General features: G+C 39.3%; 1 protein-coding gene across 11 annotated transcripts in view; it reads right to left on the bottom strand.

The window, feature by feature from the left end:
• UTRN (utrophin) overlaps positions 1–22,105 on the bottom strand; it is a 627,344-nt gene that overhangs the window by 403,095 nt on the left and 202,144 nt on the right. For 10 of the 11 annotated variants that reach the window (XM_023729352.1, XM_023729345.1, XM_004368852.2 and 7 more), the window contains 5 exons: positions 16,387–16,628; positions 16,045–16,225; positions 14,246–14,391; positions 13,409–13,621; positions 250–363 (listed from right to left, as the gene is read on the bottom strand). In XM_023729352.1, coding sequence (XP_023585120.1) covers positions 250–363; positions 13,409–13,621; positions 14,246–14,391; positions 16,045–16,225; positions 16,387–16,628 — 896 coding nt within the window. Of the gene's footprint in view, positions 1–249; positions 364–13,408; positions 13,622–14,245; positions 14,392–16,044; positions 16,226–16,349; positions 16,629–22,105 lie in introns of those variants that run through there. The other variant, XM_023729401.1, reaches the window with a different exon arrangement.

The following is a 22,105-nucleotide window of genomic DNA, read 5'->3' on the forward strand; positions in this document are numbered from 1 at the left end:
AATAGCAGCTCCTGATGAACTAAACTTCTTGCTCTCTCTGTCAAAATTCCATAACCACAGCCACAAAGAAAAATATGAATCATCGGTCTTCTTTTATTAACCACAAAGTCAAAAATGTTTTATCATGAAAGATATTTTATCTAGGCTTATGGTCATGGTATATTCTTCCACTTCTAAGAGTAGCAGCAAATAACAAAGAAAAAGCAGGAAATGTGATTGATTACAGTTCGCCAGGTCAGCAGAACTCACAGAGCATTGGTCAAGCTGCCTCTGCAGCCCATCCGCGTCTCCTTGGGCAGCCCGCTCTTTCTTTAAGAAGTCTTTCACACCATCCATCCACTTCGCAATGGCTTCTGAATCAGTCTAAATCGAACACAATAACAACGGGGGATATTACTCAGTGACATTCAACCTACTACATTTCAAGATCCATTGCTACCAGAAAAAAACACAACCTTTCAAACTTTGATAGCATCATTTTCATTTGTTTCTTTTTTTAAACCTTCCAACTTCAAAACTAATTATTTTCTCCATTCTTGACTAAACTCCTCAAGAGATGGACAGCTTAGTAATCATTCTACAGATTTCAAAACACTCTCCACTGAACCAAGCTATTTTGCTCAAATGCAAGCAATATCTATGACCAAAAATTCAAATGACAGAATAAAAGGCTTTACAGGGTATAATCAGCTAAAAAATCTTATATTCTCATAAAATCTAATAGAAATTTTCTACTAAAGTTAGTGAATCAATGCAAAAATGAAAAATTTAGCATTGTGGGAAGGATGCAATAGATCGCCCTTAGTCCTGCTGCTGGATGCCTTGGGAACCAAGGATAGGCCACTACCTAGCTCCATTCTTTCATTCAGCATTTACTGGACACCCACTGTAATCCAGTTACTGTGTATGGTGCTGAGTGTTCAAAGGCAGATGAGAAAGGAAACATTCTGCAGGGAGAAAAAGACTTCAGAGAGGAGGTAATGTTGGAACTGGGCCTTAAAGAATGCAAGTTAAGTAGGTCCAACTTGACTTCAAATACTATAGTAAAGTGATGGTTATTTCCTTCCAAGCCTTCCCACTCCATCACTGGTCAGTCTGACTTGTTATTTTCCCTTGTACTGGCGTGAATTTGTTCCACTATACCTTCTTCAGTTCTCTGCTCCTAGTTCATTCCTATGAATGGAGACAAATTTACTACTCTGTTCAAAAAAAAGCCCTTCAGTTTTGAGGCAGTCACATGTCTTTTCTTTCATTGGTTAAACATAACCAATTTCTTCCAAGCTGTCTCGTAGGAGGATATCCAGGTACACACTCACCATTCTGATGAATATGTTGTGGAAATGACATCAATTTGTTAATACCCTTAAAATATACTACTCAGAATCAAGTATTATTCTACATAAAATGTTGGAATGAAACACAAAGATGGAACCTTCTGGCGACTCACATATGATATTACAATCATATAGCCCTGGTGGTGCAGTGGTTAAGAGTTTCGCTGCTAACCAAAAGGGAAGCAGTTCGAATCCACCAGCCACTCGGTGGAAACCCTATGGGGCAGTTCTACTCTGTCCTATAGGGTCGCTATGAGTTGGAATCAACTCGACAGCAATGGGTTTATTTTTTTTCTTGGTTTGAAACCACTCTAGGAGCCCTGGTAGCACAGTGGTTAAGCTCTCAGCTGCTGACCAAAAGGTTGGTGGTTTGAACCCACCAGCTGCTCTGCAAGAGAAAGATGTGGCAGTTTGCATCTGTGAAGATTACAGTCTTCGAAACCCTATGGGGCAATTCTATTCTGTCCTATAGGGTCACTATGAGTCATTATTGACTCAACTGGAATGGGTTTGGTTTGGTTTTTATACTGCTATACGTGCATTAGGCAAAAGACTGCTGCAAAAGACCTCTTTAAAAGCTTTAAAAGCAAAGATGTCACTCTGATGACTAAAGTGCACCTGGCCCAAGCCATGGTACTTTCAATTGCCTCATATGCGTGTGAAAGGTGAACAATAAATACAGAAGACCTAAGAAGAATTCCACACTTGAATTATTGTGTTGGCAAAGAATACTGAATATACCAGAAGAATTAACAAATCTGTCTTGGAAGATGTATAGCCAGAATGCTCCTTAGAAGTGAGGATGGCGAGACTTTGTTTTACTCACTTTGAGCATGTTATCAGGAGGGACCAATCCCTGGAGAACATAATGCTTGCTAAAATAAAGGGTCAGTGAAAAGGAAGACCCTCAATGGGATGGACTGACACAGTGACTGCTCAAACATAGCAACATAGCAACAATCGTGAGGATGGCACAGAACCGGGCAGTGTTAAGTTCTGTTGTACATAGGGTCACTAGGAGTTGAAATCAACTCAACAGCACATAACAACAATTGTCTGAGTGCTTTCTTAAAATATTTTAACATATACATTATTATATTTTTCTAATAAAGTATAAAAGGAGGCACTGTCTCTGCTTGGCCTTTGAACAGCTCAAGAACCTTAGCACTCTTTAACTTCTCGTTGACCTTCCTCCATCCCTTGTTCCATGTTACTATATATATATTAGTTCTACATTGGTATAATGTAAAACATTTCTCTTAGTTGGTGAATGACTGTGATGGTTAATGTTATGTGTCAACATGGCCAGGCTATGATTCTCAGTGGTTTGGCAGACACTATGTAATCACTTCCCATTTTGTGATCTGATGTGAGCAGCCAATCAGCTGGAAGGGAAGTTTCCTTGGGGGTGTGGCCTGCATCCATGATATAAATGGATGTTCTAGCAGAGTTCTCTCTCTCCCAATCCTGCATTCATCTCATTTGACTTTCAGTTCCTGGGACATGAGAAGCCTTCAGCCTACTGCCTGACCTGTAGATTTTGGATTCACCAGCTCCTGCAACCCTGTGAGCCAGCATCCTGCCACCTGACTTGCACATTTGGGGTTCGTCACCCCCTGCAACCATGTGAGTCAGGAAATGGTATCAAGCTTGCATTCACAGGTCTTTGGCATCTAGAAACTAACACTCTTTCTTAATTATGACATTCATCCTTCTCCATTTTCCTGGTAATTGATGAAGTGGCCCTGATAGCATAGGTAAAAATCCCACTAGTAATTGGGAAGCACATTTATGCCTGTGAGCATCAGGAACTAATCTTCTGGAGGATCTGAGTGGCTTTTCCACCAGATTCATAGTTCAGGCTCTAATACACTCTCAATCATGACTATTCTACACTTTTTAGTTTTGAGGGCCATTCTCTGAAGAAGATGGGAAAGAAAAAGGGCTTATATGGTTAAGTCTTTTTTTCTCCTCTATTAATATTATAGCACTCAATCCAAGTCCTTCCTTATCCTCCTTATTCCGGTTACAACTTTGAGATCATTTTAGTCACACTGTACACTTGTGTTAAGCTTTCTTATTCACTGGTCTGTAGCCTGTCACTATGCTCACAGGCCCATTCTACTCATATGTATTTTTGACGCAGTGCCTGGCTCTACATCTGTGTTTGCTCCAGCATTCTAAGGTCTTATCAGAGAAGTCTTCTTGGAAGACACACTATTAGCTCAAGGCAGGTTGGGTGGGGTGCACAGAAAGAGAGTTCCTTGGAATGAGGACGGAAAGTATGAATACATCTATATGGTTCATAAAATATGAAGGACTTTTTTTAATTGTTCATTTAACTTGCTATCACAGATTCTTGCACTTTTAATATCCATTCTGCAATTCTGAAGAATTTAGGCAGCGTTCCTACTATACGACTGGGCAATTCTTTCAACCTAGTTTTGATTAATGAAAACTGATAGTCTCCTGGGCCAAGGATTTTCAAAATTTGTGTAGAAGCATTTTGTTTCAGGATTAAAATGTGGAAGCATTTTAATCATAATCAGCCTTGACTGAATGAAGAAAGCAGCCTTAACTTCCCCAGTTGGTGACAAAACCAAAACCAAGCCCATTGCCATCGTCAGGTCAATTCCTAACACATGGCCACCCCACGGGACAGAGCAGAACTGCTCCATCGGGTTTTTTGGCTGTGATCTTTCTGGAAGCAGACTGTCAAGCATTCCTTCCACAGCGCTGCTGAGTGGGCTCGAAATGCCAACCTTTAGGTTTGTAGTCGAGTGCAAACCACTTGTGTCACCCAGCGACAGCCGCTGGCAAAGGAGAGAAGTTTTATGACCTCAAGCCTCTTCCTCCTTTTTTCCCTTCTTCTTTCCCTTCCTCCCTCTCTCAGACACACAGAGATCTACATGGGCACACACACCTGTTCATTCTCTTTCTCTTATAACTTTAATATGCGGAAAAAAGGGGGAAAGCAATAGACACAGACAGGTCATGAAGAGCCTTGATCATCCCAGCAGTAACAAAAGAAACAGACGGGAATCTGAGAAGCCACACTGTTTTCACTAGGAGAAATCCCGCATGATCCTGACCACACTGAGTTCTAAGAGAGGCAGCATGCCCCATGGAAAGCGGTCTCCATACCAAGCTCTGCACCTTACTACCTGTGTGGCAGTGAGAAACTCATTTCTGGTCTTTAAGCCTCTGTAGTAAATCTGTAAAAGAGAAAGAATGCCAACTACTTTGCCTTGTTCTAAAAAACAGAGCTAACGTTTGGAAAGGGCCTGGCACACAACAGGCATGCAATAAATGGTAGCTGTTATTACTAAGAGCTACAAAAAGCAACTGCTTTATTATTACAAAGATTAAGCTCCCGAAAAGAGTTACCGCTTCCAAGTTTTGGGTTTTAGTTCCCATAAGAAGAGCCACAGGAAAGAGCAGCTATAGTAAGTGTATGTTTACTTAAGTGTCAGTTAACGTCAATGCTCGTTCTATAACCGTTGAAGAGTAACTAGAAAAGTAAATGTTTAAAAGAGCTACCGATTTTGATATTTCTGACTAGACCTGGACAGACAGAGCTAAGCAGAAGGAAGCCAATTAAACGAGTGAAGACGTAAACTTTAGAAATGGCTGGTAGCAGCAGATTCACACAGCATTCCTGCATTCCTGCATTCCTGCCCATGTAGCCACATCACTAGAGAGGGGTTATTTTCTCAGGCACGAAGTTTAACACAGTGGCTGCAACAATGGGCTCAAACATAGCAACAACTGTGAGGATGGCGCAGGACCGGGCAGTGTTTTGTTCTGTTGTACACAGGGTCGCTATGAGTCGGAACCAACTCAATGGCAGCTAACAGCAACAACAAGATCAAGACCAGCTACCACCTGGGTGCAGGCGAGTGTGAGAAGCAGGGAGGTCTGCTCCATCTCCACTCTCAGACAGTAGCCCCTCCTTACCTGGAAGGTAAATATTGTCTCAAACCACTGTAGCACGTTTCTTTTTAAAAATACCAAAAGGCTGCTCATGTTTAAGTCATTTTTACAGCAAAGAGGATACAAAGAATGTGAAGAAGCCCATGTGAAAATAGTGTTTCTGTATCCATTTAAAAATTACTTAGCTGGTACACTTGTGTGTTTCTATTCCATAATAATGAATTTTTAATGGTCCTCCAACTCCATCAACTTGGAGAATAAAAACGTGTGTGTATGTACACATACATATGCATATCCATGTATGAATATATATGCATAAATGTTGGGAGACTTCAGTTCTTATAAACGATACAAAAAAATAAAAACTACTGGTAAATTTCTAAAATAAATGGCTACCATTATTTCACATGCAAAAACATAAACTCTAAATGCTCATCTAGGGCAGTCATTTCTCATTCCTATTTATATTCACAAATTCTCAAATTCATATAAAATTACTAATTTGGTATTTTTGAAAAATCAGAAATTTTCTTTTGGAGGGGACAAAATTCCACACTGGCAATCACTGCACAAAGGCAGTGAGTTAGAAGCATTTTCGACGGGCAACACCTGCGGCTGTGTCACAGAACAGGAAGGCAAGGTCAGCAGGAGTCCTTTACCCTGCCCTCATACCAGCCCCCACCCCATCCCCACCTGGAACCAGGGATGCAGCAAATGTGAAGCTTGGTAACTCTGGATTTAAGACAGTAAGATTCCAAGGTACACAACGACTCGCTAGACTTGTTTACAGCTAAATTCTTGGCATTTTGTTTTGCTCCTCCCCCATCTGCAGGAATGTCCACAGCTTTTAAGCTGGTGTGAGCAAACAATTTCTAACCAAGACATAGGCGAGGTGAACTGTGAAACCAGAATTAAAGCAGTAACTTAAGGTAGTGGGGTTTCTATTTTGTTTTAGTTTTATAATATTCACTAACCTTAAAACACTATCTTGTAACGTGTTCTCTTAGTAAGGAAAATGACAATAACATTGCCACTACATTTATTATCTGAAACTATCGAATTCTTAAATTCTAAGGTTTAGAATGTACCAATATTCCTTTTAATAAAGTAAAACGTATTCAAAGTGATAAAGTCTATGAGGTAATTGTATCAATCATATGTTACCTAAAAAGAATGCAAACAACCATACTGCATATAACTCTTAGAAAGTACTTACCATTGCATTTCTCCCCTAAAATGTTTTCCAAAATAATTACAAATTTAGGTTTTGAGTATGAATCAGAGCACCATCATCTCCCTTTCCATCCACACTCTCTCAGAGCTCGGCTGTTCTGTGTGTGCCTTTGACCAGTCGGCAACTGACAGAAGGGGTGTGATTACACAGGTGTCCTGCCACTTAGAATCACCAAGCACATAGATTTTATAGATCCAAACTCATTAGTGACATAAGAATGGGTAAGTAGTCTGAAGGCAACTACAAAGTTATTATATTCACATCGCCTTACTTGCTGTGTGCAGACAAGGCTTCTGTGCTCACAAAGCTCATGCCTTGGTGGAGGAGAGACATACAAGCCTAATGATAATACAAACTGGCTAGAGATGGGGTTATTGTGAAGGTGTAAACAAACATGGTAGAATTACAGAGGTGGAAATCATTCCAGCTGTGGCTGTGGTGGTGATCGAGATTGAACATTGCTTGTGTTGTTGTTCTTGTTGTTGGCTGCCATTGAGTCTGCCCCCAGCTCATGGCAACCCTATGTACAACAGGATCAGACTGCTGTGATCCATAGGGTTTTCACTGCCTGATTTTTCAGAAGTAGATTGCCAGGCTTCTCTTCCTAGTGTATCTTAGTCTAGAAGCTCCACTGAAACTGTTCAGCATCATAGCAACACATAATCCTCCACTGACAGATGAGTGGTGGCTGTGTATGAGGTACATTGGCTGGGAATTGAATTCAGGTCTCCTGCATGGAAGGCAAGAATTCTATCACTAAACCACCACTGTCTTCTGATCACTTCTTGTAGAGGAAGCTTATTCTTTATTCTTCCGTTACTATTGGTTTAACTGTTATACCAGCCACTTTTTATGCCTCTGGACCTCATAGGTAGTACAATACTCTGATTGTAAAGCGTTTAGCATCAAGGTGGGTCCCTTCTGAAATGTGTGAAGCTCAGCAGACCAGAGTTGGAGCCTCACTGTTGTGTACGTTGAGCATTCTATTAGGTAAGCTTCCTGGATGTGTTAGTTTTGTAAATTTCTGTCTTTTTTTCCTTTATTTCTGTGAGGCAAGGCTTGCAAGCATAATTACGGCTTTCCTATGTGATAGTTAGGGAGCCCTAACAGGTTTGTTTTGGTTTTTCTGTATCATATTTGGAAAACCGGAGGTTCCCTATGTAATCTAATGGAAAGGCGCCCGCAATAAATTCTGTTTAGTTCTTATTGGTATATTGTTAAACCACAGATCAGTGGCACCAGAGTGCCACTCACCTTATTGGTGGCTTACATTATCAGATCATATTTCTCAAAATCCATATTACCAACCAAAAATTTAAACCCACTCAATTAGTAAGCATGCATTCCAATACTGAAAACACATATCACAAAAAAATTAAAGAAAAATCTGGTAACAATAGGGTTTTAAAAGATGAGCAGAGAAGAGGAGGATGTAAATTCCCTGCAAGTACATGAAGTTTCCAGAGAAAAGCAATGGTCTATTGTGGTACTTTGTGATCCACCACACTGTCTCCCCACCTGAGACTCAGTTCACAGAGGGATGCAGTCAGGGCTTCTAGGCAAAGAAGGGACTGGAGCTAATGAGATATTTGAGAAAGCATTTTGTATTTCTATGGGGAAGGAGCCAGATCCTTTTCAGAAGGCTAACTCTGGCATCAGTGCAGAAGATGAATTACAAAGGGAAGAGACCGGAAGTGGGGAGTCAGATTTCTAGGGTAATGGAGTTATCAGGACAAGAGGACATATGAGAGCCTGAGCATAGCAACAAGTGTGGCTGGAGGAGGAGGCTGAAGAGGCATGAGTAGTAGTAAAGATAAGACAGAGTTTTGTGTGTTCCTTGGGGGTTTCATAATTTCTCAGTTAAATCACACTGTAGAAAGTCTCAAGGTGGCGTAAATGGTTTGTGCTAGACTGCTAACCTAAGGCTGGTGGTTTGAACCCACCCAGTGGCTCCACAGAAGAAGGGTCTAGCAATCTGCTTCCATAAAGATTACAGCCAAGAAAACTCTATGGAGTAGTTCTACACTCTGTAACACATGGGATCACCATGAGTCAGAATCAACTCAATGACAACTAACAACAATAATAATAACCACACTGTAGGAGATTTTGAATAAGGCAAAGGAAATAATACAAAATACTCGGCAGCTCCTAAATCCAAAGATATTATTGCTATGGATAATAAGAGATATATAAACAGTCTCTTAAAATTTAATTATACTTTATCCCCATGATTCATAAGAAAATCAAGTCAGAATAATCAATATTAAAAATGAGTATAATGAAAAAAAATTATCTATTTTAAGTGTTTTTAAATGTTTTGCTGCCTGGAAGGAGTAAAAAGACTTTCTGTGAAGTAGAGTCTAAAAGCACCAATTAACATTTTAATTCTTAAGCACAGGAATAGAGGTCATTACTCTGTCATAGAATAGACAAGAAGAATACAGGGCTTATTTGCACATGATACTTCTTCGAATAAGAATATGGAGGCCGAATCTCTACCCGTATAAAGAAACCAGCAGTGCACGCAAAGGAAATGTAGGGAAATGAGGAAAACACTGCAATGCTTACCAATAACATCAAAGAAAAACTGCACACAAACAAACAACAAGAGTGTTTTAAGGAGTATTGGCGGATGGTGGCCAGAAAAAAGTAAGTACAAGGCTATGAAAATATTTTCAAAGCTTAAATCTGTTGTGTCATGAAAAGGTATTATTATGTAGGAATAATGGGATTCATACTCCAAACTCAATCACTGTGGACTTCCTATTTAAATGTCCCTACTGAATTCCAATATCATTTGTTTCTATTATTGTTGTTGTTAGCTGCGTTGAGTCAGCTTCTGACTCATGGCAGCCCCATGCACTAGGAGACTAGACCACTGGAATCCATAGGGTTTTCATTGGCTGACTTTTCAGAAAAAGATCGCTAGGCCTTTCTTCCTAGTCTGTCTTAGTCTGGAAGCACCACTAAAGCCTGTTCAGCATCATAACAATATGCAAGCCTCAACTGACAGATGAGGATGGGGGCTAGGGGAGGTGGCTGTGCCTGAGGTGCACTGGCCAGGAATCCAACCCAGGTCTCTCACACGGAAGGCAAGAAATCTACCACGGAACCACCACTGCTCCCTTGTTTCTATTAGTCTGATAAAAATGGTTAGAATTATTAAGATCCAGGGACTCTTTCTTCTTATTTTGAATATGTTAAACTCCAGCAAGGATTCACTTTTAACATTGGCTGCCTCCAGAGAAGGAAATAATATTGGGAAGGAAAGGGAACTCTAATGTTCATTCTACATACTTTTGCATTATTCAACTTTTTCACAATGAGCAATCTTTGTGTATGACATATAATGAAAAATGAATTTTAGAAATAAATCAACCATTGTGTTCCTAAGAAATATTATTATAAATTGACATTGAATTTAAAACCTACTGGGCCTTAAAAACAAATACAACCTAAATGCATAAAAAATTATACAACAGCTCACAGAAAAAAAGGGAAAACAATGCTACCCTTCAACTGAACACTTATTGCAATTATCTAAGATCTTTAGGGAAAAAAAAATCAAAATTTTTTCCAAGTGTGTTGTGAGTGGGTAAGTAAGAAGCAATTCCTTCCAAGCCAGTAAAGGAACAAAACTCTCCTTTAAAATTAAAAATATTTTTCAGCAAAGAAGTTGGACAACTAAGGAATATAGTACAGACACTGTCAACAATCTTATAGTTAGGACATAAAGGAGCAAATAAAAAATAACTGGACATTATAAATCTGCTACTGTAATAAGAAAAAACTCCTAACTGTCCAGACACATGTGTTTGATGTCAGATGTTTTTAGTGGAAATAAATTTGGCATGTGCTCCAACTGGCCTCTAAGTACCTGGATTTACTGCATTAGTGACAACAACTCATTAAGTCTAAAGCTGATGACTATAATCACAGGACTCAAATTTGTGATGGGGAGAATATTTATTCTCTTTAAATTCCATATTTAAAGTATTGGCATATATTTAACTAACCCTAGAATACACTTCCAAGAGTCAAATATAACCTTTAGATGTAATCTTTGCATGTAAATTTCCTTAACTGTAACTCAGATTTAAATTTGAAAACAAAAGGATGGTCTTTTGAAAAGTAGGCAAATACTGAATCCAGGGTTTCTAAACCTTAGCACTACAGACATTTTAGGTCAGATAATTCTTCCTTGTGGGGGGCTATTATTAAGATGTTTAGCAGCATCTATAGCCTCCATAGGAAACCTTGGTGGCGTAGTGGTTAAATGCTAAGGCTGCTAACCAAAAGGTCGGCAGTAAGAATCCACCAGGTGCTCCTTGGAAACTCTATGGGGCAGTTCTACTCTATCATAGGGTCGCTATGAGTAGGAATCGACTTGACTGCAATGGGTTTGTATAGCCTCTATCCACTAGATGCCAGTAGCACCCTCCCTTCCCTGTAGTTGTGACCAAAAACAATGTCTCTAGATGTTGCCACATGTCCTCTGAAGGGCAAAATTGTCTGCAGTTGAGAAGCACTGATGATCCTGTGCTTGGACCAAAACCAAAAGCTTCAGAATTATGGATAAGGGTAATTCTTGTTTGTAAAGCTGGAAACAATTACAACTGAAGACGTAGAAAGGGAAGTAGATCCAAGCACAAAGTTAAATGAGGCAAAAATACTGAGCTACACATAGCACACTCTCCATTATTAACGGTTTATTCTGCTGAGATCTTAGTCTAGAACTGCAGCTTACTCTTGAGAAAACTCTCTCTTACATACACACACAAAACCCCTCCATCTTTATTCTCCTGCTCGTCATCCACTGGAACTGTCCATTGGTTCCTGGGTAAAAGAGCTTCTCTTCAAGTTCAGTGGTCACTGCTCTGCCTAGTCTGGCTAGGAACCTTCCAAATTGATCTATACTGTCTACCAGCCCATCCTTTACCACATTTTCTCTGACCTTGATTTTCAAAACATCATTTTCATAAATTATGTCTTCACTTTGAATCTTTTCACTTTTCCAGTAATATCCTTTACATAAATTCTCTTTGGGTCCGAAATATACAAATGAAATATGTATACACACACACACGACAGGCAGTCCCCGACTTACAATGGGGTTCAGTTTCAACAACTCCGTCATTAGTTGGTTCTGACATAAGTCAAATACTTCACTTTTTTTTTAGTTTTCATTATTGTTGTCTTTTATTACCAGTATCTTTATAAATCATAATATTGAACATCTTCAAGTGTATCTCTGACAATGATATTAGCAAATTACCTGCTGCAACACTGTATAAAATACATATTACTAATGATAAGATGTACCAAAAAAAAAAGATATGCGTAAGTGGGGTCCGCTGTAACTCGAATCCATCGTAAGTCGAGGACTACCTGTATATACATGCCTGTATGTATATTTCCAAATCTAAATCTTCCTTACCAATCTCACTTCATTCATTTAAACTTTTTTACTGAGTGCCTTGTCTGTGGCAGGCACTGTGCTAAAAGTATATCTTGAGATACATCAGGGGATAAAATGACAAAGATTTCTGACCTATTGAGGGGAGAAAAGGAGACAATGAGAGTATCGGAAGCCTGGGAAGGGAGAGAGTATGACTGCTTCATTCTTCATCTGGAGCTTTCCTATTAGAAAACCAATTGATCTGGCAACTCTGCTTCTCCATGTTTTCCCAGGAAAATGTTAAAATCCTGTCTTTATCTGACATTGACCTTAACCGCTTTCTCCTCACCTGCCCTCACATTTACCCTTTCTTCTTGAACTTTGCCACAGTTTCATCTGTTGACACTTCCAGATGTAGCAAAGCATCCTGCTTCTGAATCTTTGTGTCCCTGGAATTACTTGCTTTCCCGATCAGACACTGTCTGCCCATGGCCTGGTTCAGATTTTCAATCCAAATGTCTAAGACCTTAAAGGGTAGGTTCAAGGACTCAGATACTTGATACCACCTGGAATCCTGGTGGCACAGTGGTTAAGAGCTTGGCTGCTAACCAAAAGGTCAGCAGTTTGAATTCACCAGTCACTCCTTGGAAACCCTATGGGGCAGTTCTACTCTATCCTATAGGGTCACTACGAGTAGGAATCGACCCACAGCCAACAGGTTTGGTTTGGGGCTACTCCTTGGAGTCCCTGTTGTTGTTGTTGTATGCCATAAAGTCAATTCCAACTCTTAGTGACCCTATAGGACAGAGGAGAACCACCCAATAGGGTTTCCAAGGCTGTAATCTTCATGGAAGCAGACTGCCACATCTTTCTCCCATGGAGTGGCTGGTGGGTTTGAACCACTGATCTCTCAGCAGCTGAGAGCTTAACTACTTGCGCCACCAGGAACCCTCGTTAAGTGCTCAACTACTAACCAAAAGGTTGGTGGTTTGAACCCGCCCAGAGGTGTCACAAAAGAAAGGCCTTACAATCTGCTTCTGAAAGGTCACAGTCTTGAAAACTCTATGGAACACCATTCTACTCTGCACACGTGGGGTCGCCATGAGTCAGAACAGACTAGATGACGATTGGTTTGGTTTGATTTGGGCTACTTCTCCCACTCCAACCAAGTTACCTCTGTAATCTAATCACTGGTCTCTATTTCCCCCAGGCTCCCCATCCCTGAAACATATTTTGACCATTTTTAAGCAATCTTATCTTCATGGTCTACTTACCTCCACCAAGGAGCTTTGTCAGTAAGATAAAAGGAAATAAATGTGCTCTCTAGCACATTAAAACATATGTCTTTGGTAAGCAAGTGATAAATCTCACCTTAAAATCATAATAAATGTGGAACAAGAAAGAATGCCAAACATTCAAATATCTATTATAGCTGAGTGATGCTTACATGGTAACTACTACTTTACCCTGTAATAAACTTAAACTACTAATGGCATCTGAATTTACCTCAAAAGTCCTGAGTTTGGGTGTAATCTCTTCAAGCAAATACAGATCTTTGGAAACCTTGGCCTTCAGCTTGTTCCACTTTCCTTCAACGGCATCAAATTCCTGCCTATATGTATTTTCTACATCAGGAGGAGCATTTTTCTCCAAAGCCTTCGTTTCCTCTGCAAGTTTATATAATGTAGGTTTTTGACTCTCAAGAATTTCATCAAGGGCCTGGAAAAGGTTTTAAACAATTACAAATATGCACAACAATGTATCTGTAGAGATGTAACAATATGAGCTATCAATAGTCAAAAGTCACTTTTCTCAAAAATAAAGCATTTAACAAAAATAGAAGTGTGAAAAATTCAAGGAAAAAAAGCATAATCAAAAAAGTTAAAGCTTTTCCTTCACGAGCTGTGTGTGGGCCAGACATAATATATTCGATATACTACAAACCATGAGAACAACACACCAGTGAGGACCAAGACTGCAGTGGTCAACAGTTTATCCGTTTTACCTGATGACATAGTGTGAGTCATAAGATTACTCAACTAAGTGACAAGGGAAGCACTGTTATTCAACATAAAAATAAATAAATAAATAACACAGCGATTTAACTAAAATTCTTCACTTCACTAAAGATATTTCAGCAAATCACCAACAAGTTGCGAATTTTAGGCGAATTACAACAGAAGAAAGTATGCTTTTTACCCATTAAAAGATATTTCGTAACTATTTTTCTTTTAGTTGAGGTCTTACATTAAAGTAACTAACTTCAAATGATAGGAAATTTTTTGACCTATTTTGACCAAGAATGACCGATTTTTTTTTAAATAGCTGAAAAATATACCTTACCTTTTTTTCTTGCAGGGTCTTCTCCACCTTTGCAAGATCATTCAAGACACTCAGAGAAGCCTGGGCCTTATTTTCTGAATCGTTTAGTGTATCCTTCAGTGTTTTCATTGTTTCCAAATATTCACGTCCAGGCTGGCTCTTCAGTTCTGTTTATTTAATAATATTTAATTTGAGAAAATCATGTTGGGAACTTAATATTATTTTATATTCCATTAATCTTCTGCATATAACAAGTGAATTCTAACACAGATTACCCTAGACCCCATAATTACACTGAAAAAGAGTCTGTTAGTTAATAAAATAGATCATTCCACTGGCATTTCTAAGCATCAGACAGCGACTTCATTCCTGTAGATGTTGACGTTTGAAATATTAACTAACCCACTATCAGTTTTCTTCATTTCTTCATGATGAAACGTCTCTCTGAAGATGGTACTACAATGTTCCTTTTGTCTCATATAATCTCCTTTTCTCTGATAGTGACACAAAGAACAGAAGAAAACAAAGATCCCCACAACCAGTCTTTCTCTAAGCTCAAGCATGGAGACAAACTGCCATCTACAAAGGGGTGGACATTATTCAGGAAGACAACAGCCAGGCTGCCACAGGCACTCTGAGAAATGCTGACTGTAAGAGCCAGCCTGGATGACATCTACTTAAGCCACTAATGTAAAAATCACATAAAGCAATGCTTGTGTAGAAACGAAGTTAGTTCACTGGAAGCACGAACATACAAAACCAACTAGAAGGAAAAGTTAAGAAACTAAACGTTTAAGCTGCCTGTGATCTTTGTCAAATATGAAAGCATACTGTGTAACAGTAAACTGAGAAGAAGGTAGAGTACTCTCATTTATTTCACATTCTGGATAACTTAATTCAATGAACAGAGTATGGTGTCCAAATATCTTTCCAGAAGAAAGGAAGCATGACCCATTTGTTTTATGTGCAAACACACAGATTCTTAAAGTTATCATAGAATCTACAATTGCTAAGTGAGGGTGTAGTTAAATTTGTACTATACCTTTTTAGCATGCCCTACCCTTAACATGGAGCCTTGGTGGCACAGTGGTTAAGTGTTAAGGCTGCTAACCAAAAGGTAGGCAGTTCGAATCCACCAGCTGCTCCTTGGAAACTTTATGGGGCAGTTCTACTTTGTCTTCTAGGATCGAAATGAGTCAGAATCAACTTGACAGCAACACGTTTGGCTTTTGGTTACCCGTAACATTACATAATACAGCCTGATTCTTAAACAATAGCCAAGGAGAAAAAAACATAATGCATGATGGATGAGCTCTCAAAACCTTTAACAGAAAATCTTCCAAAGACAGGTTTATTCCAAAAGTAAGAAATCTCTGAAATTTTTCAGATTTCAAAAAAGGAACACTATTTCTTTAAAATTAGACCATATGGAGCAAAACTGAACTATTCTGAGCAAACAGAAGCAATAAGTGATCATTTCTGTAGTCCTACAAGTAATGATATTAGCTGGCCTCCACTAATCAAAAGAAAAAATAGCTCCTGTGTAACTAACTACTTGACATCATTCTAGCCTAGTGACGTGATTACAGAGCATGTGAAATCTGTTCAGTTTCACAAACAAACGTGAGTCCAAGAAATAGTCAGAATGTACTTTAAGGCCTGGAAAAGAGAGGGCCCAGAGGAAAACAGTGAGGCCGGTGGAAAGTCAGCACGTCTACCCAAAGTGTAAATATTGGAAGAAATTTTTTAATTAAGGCAAACTGAAAGGAGAGAAGAGATATTCAAATCATCAAATAAGAAAACCAACAGAATGGTTTTACCATTCTCTAGCTGCTGCTGACGATCCTCTAAATCCCGTTGCAAAGCTTGGTAGCGACCCAGAAAGCTATCTAGGCTCTTCTGGACAAAATCTGGAGCAGAAAGCTGAGATTTCAGGGCCAAGCAGCTCGCTAGCAGCATTTCAATTTTAGGGTGGAGGCCGAGGAGGTTTGTTAATTCCCGCTATGGGAGAGAAAAGATGGTCACACACTCCCTGAAGATAAACATCCTCGTAACAGGTTAATCAGAACAGAATTAACCCAAAGTTCATGACACAATGAGCACCTTTCTTAAGTATGGGACTCACAGAATTCTCTCATGATTCCAGATGGTTGGCTCTTTACCTGACATGAGTCTTTCAAACTTGGCAAGGACTGCTGGGGAGGTTCTGAAAAGGGAGTGTGTTTTACCCACTCTTCTTTTTTTTTTATGGTCTTTTCAAGCTCATCAAGCTGCTTAAAATAAGAGTTTATTTCTTCCTGGAGCTGAATCTTTCTTGCCAGATCTTCCAAATGCTGAGACTGCCTCTTCCATTCTGATAAAACCTTCTCCAGAGTATTTTTTATTTCTTCAGCAGGAAGACCTCCTATGCAGACATGAAAAATAAGCAGGCATTTTGTGTATTACCAAACTTGTTTTAAATTTGTTATAAACATTCTAACATATTCAAAATAATGAGACAATGTCACAAATAATGATCACTCCCTTAAGTCTTTTTTAACACAGCAACAAAAATTATAATGATGTACTAAAAAATAATTACGCTTATTTTAATTCCTTAACCAAAATGGGGGAGGGAGGAGCCTGAAAAAGTGGTTCAAGAGGGGTGTGGCTATCACAAAACACATTCAGTAGAGATCTGGCCATTGAGTTTTCTATAGAATATGTGTTTCTGTCCTTGGTGTATACTACCACTCTGCTAGCTTCTAGTCTGAGCCCAGGAAATAAAATTACTGCCGGGACTTGTCTGGGGGCTCTGGCATCAGATAGTAGACCTTCTGACACTAGGAAGAAGATAGTTGGCTAGAAAAACCGGGAGGTAGCTCGAGCCTTCACTGACTGAACATGAATTGCAAAAGGAATGGCAAAAATCCTTACTGCTGGGAAGCAACATGGAGAGTATAGGAATGCTAAGCCAGCAGCCAGGCCCAGAAGCTTCAGCAAGATCTACCGAGTGTGCTACACATAGACAACCAAATGTACAAAATGTCAATGCAGTGGTAAGATTATCCAGAGACAGACCAGGAAAAAAAAGTCACTACTTTTATTATTGGCATCTTATAAATTTGTCTTATATTTTCAGTAGAGGATGTTCAGGAAAATAATAAAGTTGTACATAACCATAAGTTTTATAATAGGCCTTCCCTTAATGGAAAATCAAATCTTTAAAATTACTATGACAAACTATGGCAAATCTGCAAAGGAATCTCTATATTCTGAGGAAAGCATGCATGTTGAAAGGATGGCCTTAACATTTTTACTATGTGAGTAGGAGGGTGATACAACAATACAGCTCTGTAAACATATGCAATCAAAACCCAGGGTAATGAGAATTCAAAGAAAAAAAAACAGCATGTGAAACAAAATGTCACTCATGATCCACAGACTACACAACTTTAAAAATTTCTGTGACACACGGTCCCCACTGAAAACTAGAAATGCAAACAGGACATGACATAGTTCGAATCTATCTTCCACGTCACATGGAGTCCATTGCTCACCATCTCACAGGTAATAGAATACAAGACCGAGACAAAACATAAATACCACAGTCCATGTTCAATTACCCCTGTTAATGGGGGTCATAAAACAAATCACCATTTTCCTGACAAACTCTCTGAAAGGTGGAGATACAGGATCTGCTTGTGCCAAGTCCTTTGCATTCTATGTGGACAAAGAAATAACATCAGCCTTTCCAATAGCCACTTCATCTTCATGTCAGAACAATTTATGCTAAATAAGCAAGAAAATTAAGCTGGTTAATAAAATTTTAAGATGGGAAATTATGGCAACTTATCTGAACATGGGCAAAAGGTACTCATTTTATAATACTAGGAAAGCTGGAGAAACTTCTTTCTGGTCTTCCGTTTAATTATTTATTTACTGACAATGTTTCATGATCCATCATTTTGCCCCTTCAAACCAATTCTCAAAATTTTAAATCATCCTTCTCTAAGCCTGAGATACTGTAGGCTGGATTTGTGTCAGTTAATGATCAAAGCACAATTCGCACCTTAAAAAATGACAGCTGTACATTGCCTTTTAAAATAACTGTTTTGTTTCCAGAGATAGGGAGTTACAAATTCCCTATTCCTATAGAAGACCCAACTCTTAGAAGTAACTAGTCAAAAGCCAAATCAATGGCATAGCATCATATTAGTTATCTAAAAGTGACAAAATGTAGCATAGTCCTGCCACTTATTCTCACTTGACTTACACTTTTGAAAATAGCTCTATTGGAATCAATGGAAACGCTTACAAAGCATAGGGCCATCATCAAAATCCACAGGCTTATCAATTTTGCCAGTTATAATGGGTATCAATTTGTAAAGCTACGTTATCCAAGGGCCCAACTTCTCTATTAGCCAAAGATCTCTAGGAACAAGACAAGCCTTAATCAAGAAGATAAGGTAGCTGTAGCCCTGAAATTCAAATGAAATAGGTTATTTCATTTTTTTAAATTTTTATATGCCATATAAGACATCACAAAACTTAATTCAAATGCATGAGGCAGAAAGTCCTAGTAGATTTGATATGAGAAAAACAGTGGCATGAATATTTAAACATATATTTTACTGAAGAATTTGATATTTATCTACATCCTTACCCAGCCAGACACTGGCCAAATCACACTCTGTAAAAACTTCCCTCTACATTAATTAACAATGCTCCAAGACTTGTTTCAAATTTCTAGTGGGAAAAATCATACCAGTTATGCTTTCATTTCTGTTCAACATTTCTGGATTTATAGAAGCAGCAGAATTAACACCACTAACCACATGTAGGCAGCCCTGATGGTGAACTTGTTAAGAGCTACAGCTGCAAACCAAAAGGTCAGCAGTTCGAATCCACCGGCCACTCCTTGGTAACCCTATAGGGCAGTTCTACCCGGTCTTATAGGGCTGCTATGAGTCGGAATCGACTACATGTAGAGGAGTAATATGCAATACCATAAAAATTAGAATGGATAAAATGGGAAGGCAATGGAATACAGAGAAAAAAGTTTCTTTATTCCTTCACTAACAAAAGGCAGAAACCCTACCCTCGCCCCCCCCCAAAATGAACACGGTAAACTTACAACACACAGGGTCAGTTTCTATTGACTGCTTTTCTTCCTGTTTATGGGCTAACGTTTTCTAGGCTTTTGTCCAGGTTTCATAACTTTTTAGTGAATAATAGTTCTTTTAGATAATATAATGCGGCACTTCTGGAAATCAGATTCCCCTTCTTCTCCCCCAGGTCTGTTGTTATTGCTGCTGGTGGTGGTGGTGTTTACTTTTTAATGACTTCCGTGGACAAACGCTGTCCAAAAATTCTGCCTATTCAGATCAATGTCTCCATGTCCCAACTTCCTATGCCTACACCATAAATGTTTAAATAACAGATAAGTCTTTTAAATAGAATCAGGGTTCTCTAACGAATGCATTTCCGTCCTACCAAAGATTTTTTTTTTTTTAAATGGTAATGCAAAATATAAAAGGTTTCCTATGAAATTAGATGAGTGTACATTAGGTCATATTATAAAACCACATGCTATATATTCCCCAACATTGCGCTTGACTTTTGCAAGAGTCACTGTCACATGAACTCCATCTCCTGACACATTTTAGGACCTGCCTATTCACAGTATGATGTTATCAAGCAAAAGCTATACTCAGCTAGTGAGAGCTCCTTCACTTTCTAAAGGAGAAAACAAAGAAACAGAGGGATTATGTGACTTGCCCAAGGACATAAAGCTAGAAAAGGGCAGGAGAACCCAAAATCTCAGGTTTTCCAACCTGCTACTGTTCTCACTGTCATATATCACCTCTCTCTACCTTCTTCCCTAAAGTCTCCTCCCTCCCCTCCATCATCAATCTTAGCACACTCAGTCTGCCACAACTACTAAACGCTGGCAGAGAAAAGGGGTGGTCAACTCAGTCGGCAGACTATGAAGTTACCTCACATTTTAACCAGACAAGAACAGAGTCCCAAAGTTAAGGTCAGAAGCAAAGATCTACAGCTATAACTGGCATGAACTCAGTAAGCAATTTATTAAAATTACTGAAGGAATCAGCATCTCAAGAGAAATTACAATCTCTCTGAGTCTCGGGGTCTTTTCTAGCAAATACTTGAGAGAATAAACTCCAACTGGGGTGCCCACACCCAGGGGTAACTAACAGTCCCCTAGATTGGGTTTTTAAATAAAATACTATTTTTATTGATCTTTTCTTTTTAAAAAAAAAGAAATTCAGCTTTACTTATAATTAATACAAAGATTGACAATAGTACATGTGCATAATTTTAAAATAAATAGGCATACACTGGGGTGCCTTCTCATAACCTTTTCTAAATAATACATGACAATTTTAAAAGACTGAAAGCAAAAATAATCTAAGTTTTTTAAAAAAAATCAGAATAGCAGTTTTTCTGAGGGTGGGCAAAGGGACACCAGAGAACTTCCTAGGGAGATGTAAATGTTCTATAGAGTGATAGGTACGTTTAGTCTACACACGTGTAACTGCTTGTCAAAACTGCATAGCTAAGTTCAATGTATTTCAATGTAAGTAAATTTTATGTCAAAAAAAGAACCGCAAAAAATATAATAGCGGTGGGGACTTTCGGCAACACGGCGCTCTAGGCAGAAGCACCACGTTGTCCCACCACAGCAAAGATCCAAAAAACTAAGCCAAACAGAGAAAACAGCAATCCCGAAACCCTAAACACCAAATGAAGAGATAAAGAACTCAGTCAAGCATCAAATGGAATAAGAAACTGACAGAGAACAGAGAGCAAGGAGACATACATGGAGAGGTCCCCTATCAGCTAATGCAGCATGGATCCGCCATCTTGGACTCCTATCAGAAACCAGCAAAAAGAGGGTACGAGAAAGCAGCTTCATGGAGCTTCCAGCAGGAGACAGAACAACCGGTAAACAGTGATATATGCTTTCCCACCCCCCATCCTTGAATACCCCCACTGAGCCTCCTCTGCTTCCCACGGCCACAGTCTCTTGGCCAGGAAGCACTGGCTGCTTGGATTCCACCCACCCAAACTGGCCAACTCCCTGAGTGCCATTTGTTGGCTGCTGGTGTTGCTTTTTTCTGCTTCTTTTGATTTCTTCCTTACCTCTCACCATCTCCCCATCCTTTCCCTCAAATACCTGGCTCTGTGCACCATCTTTGCTTCTTCTGCTCGAGTGTGGAACTGCTTCCCGGTCTGTGCTGCCATGCTGGTGGGATCCCGGGACTTTTTGTTTGCTTGTTTGTTTTCTTTTTCTTTTCTCGAGTCGGAAGCCCGTTCTGGCCAGGCGGTGCTGCCCAGCTTGGAACCTACCCCCTCAGCTTGCGCAGATGCGCAGAGAGATCCCTGAGAGCATTTCTTTCTTCATGAGGTTTTTTTTTTCCTGTTTTTTGGGGGGAGTTCTCTTGTTCTTTTTTTAAAATTTGTTTTATTTTGTTTTCCCTCTTTTTCCTTTTTTGTCTTTCTTCATTACTCAGTTTCTCGTCTCTCTATACCTTCCTTCTCTTCCTGTCCCCTGGATACGTGGCACTGAATACCTCTATGCCTCCTAGCCAGGCTGTACTTCAACACCTGGGAACAACTTCCCCAGACCTCACAGCCGCACCGGTGGGATCCCTGGGAGCTCTGCTGTTCTTTTTTCTTTCTAATTTTTATTTATTCATTCTTTTCTTTTCTTCTTCCTCTTTTTGTTTTTCTCCATTTCACAGTCTCTCATCTCTCCACTCCATCGGCAAGCTCCCCTAGCACTCTTTTTTGTTTGTTTGTATGTTTTTGGCTCCTGTTCCTCTCTCCTCTCTCCCATACCCATCTTAGCTCCACACATCACAACCTCCCCCTTCC

This window comes from Trichechus manatus, unplaced genomic scaffold, assembly GCF_000243295.1.
Source record: "Trichechus manatus latirostris isolate Lorelei unplaced genomic scaffold, TriManLat1.0 scaffold00002, whole genome shotgun sequence".
NCBI lineage: Eukaryota > Metazoa > Chordata > Mammalia > Sirenia > Trichechidae > Trichechus > Trichechus manatus.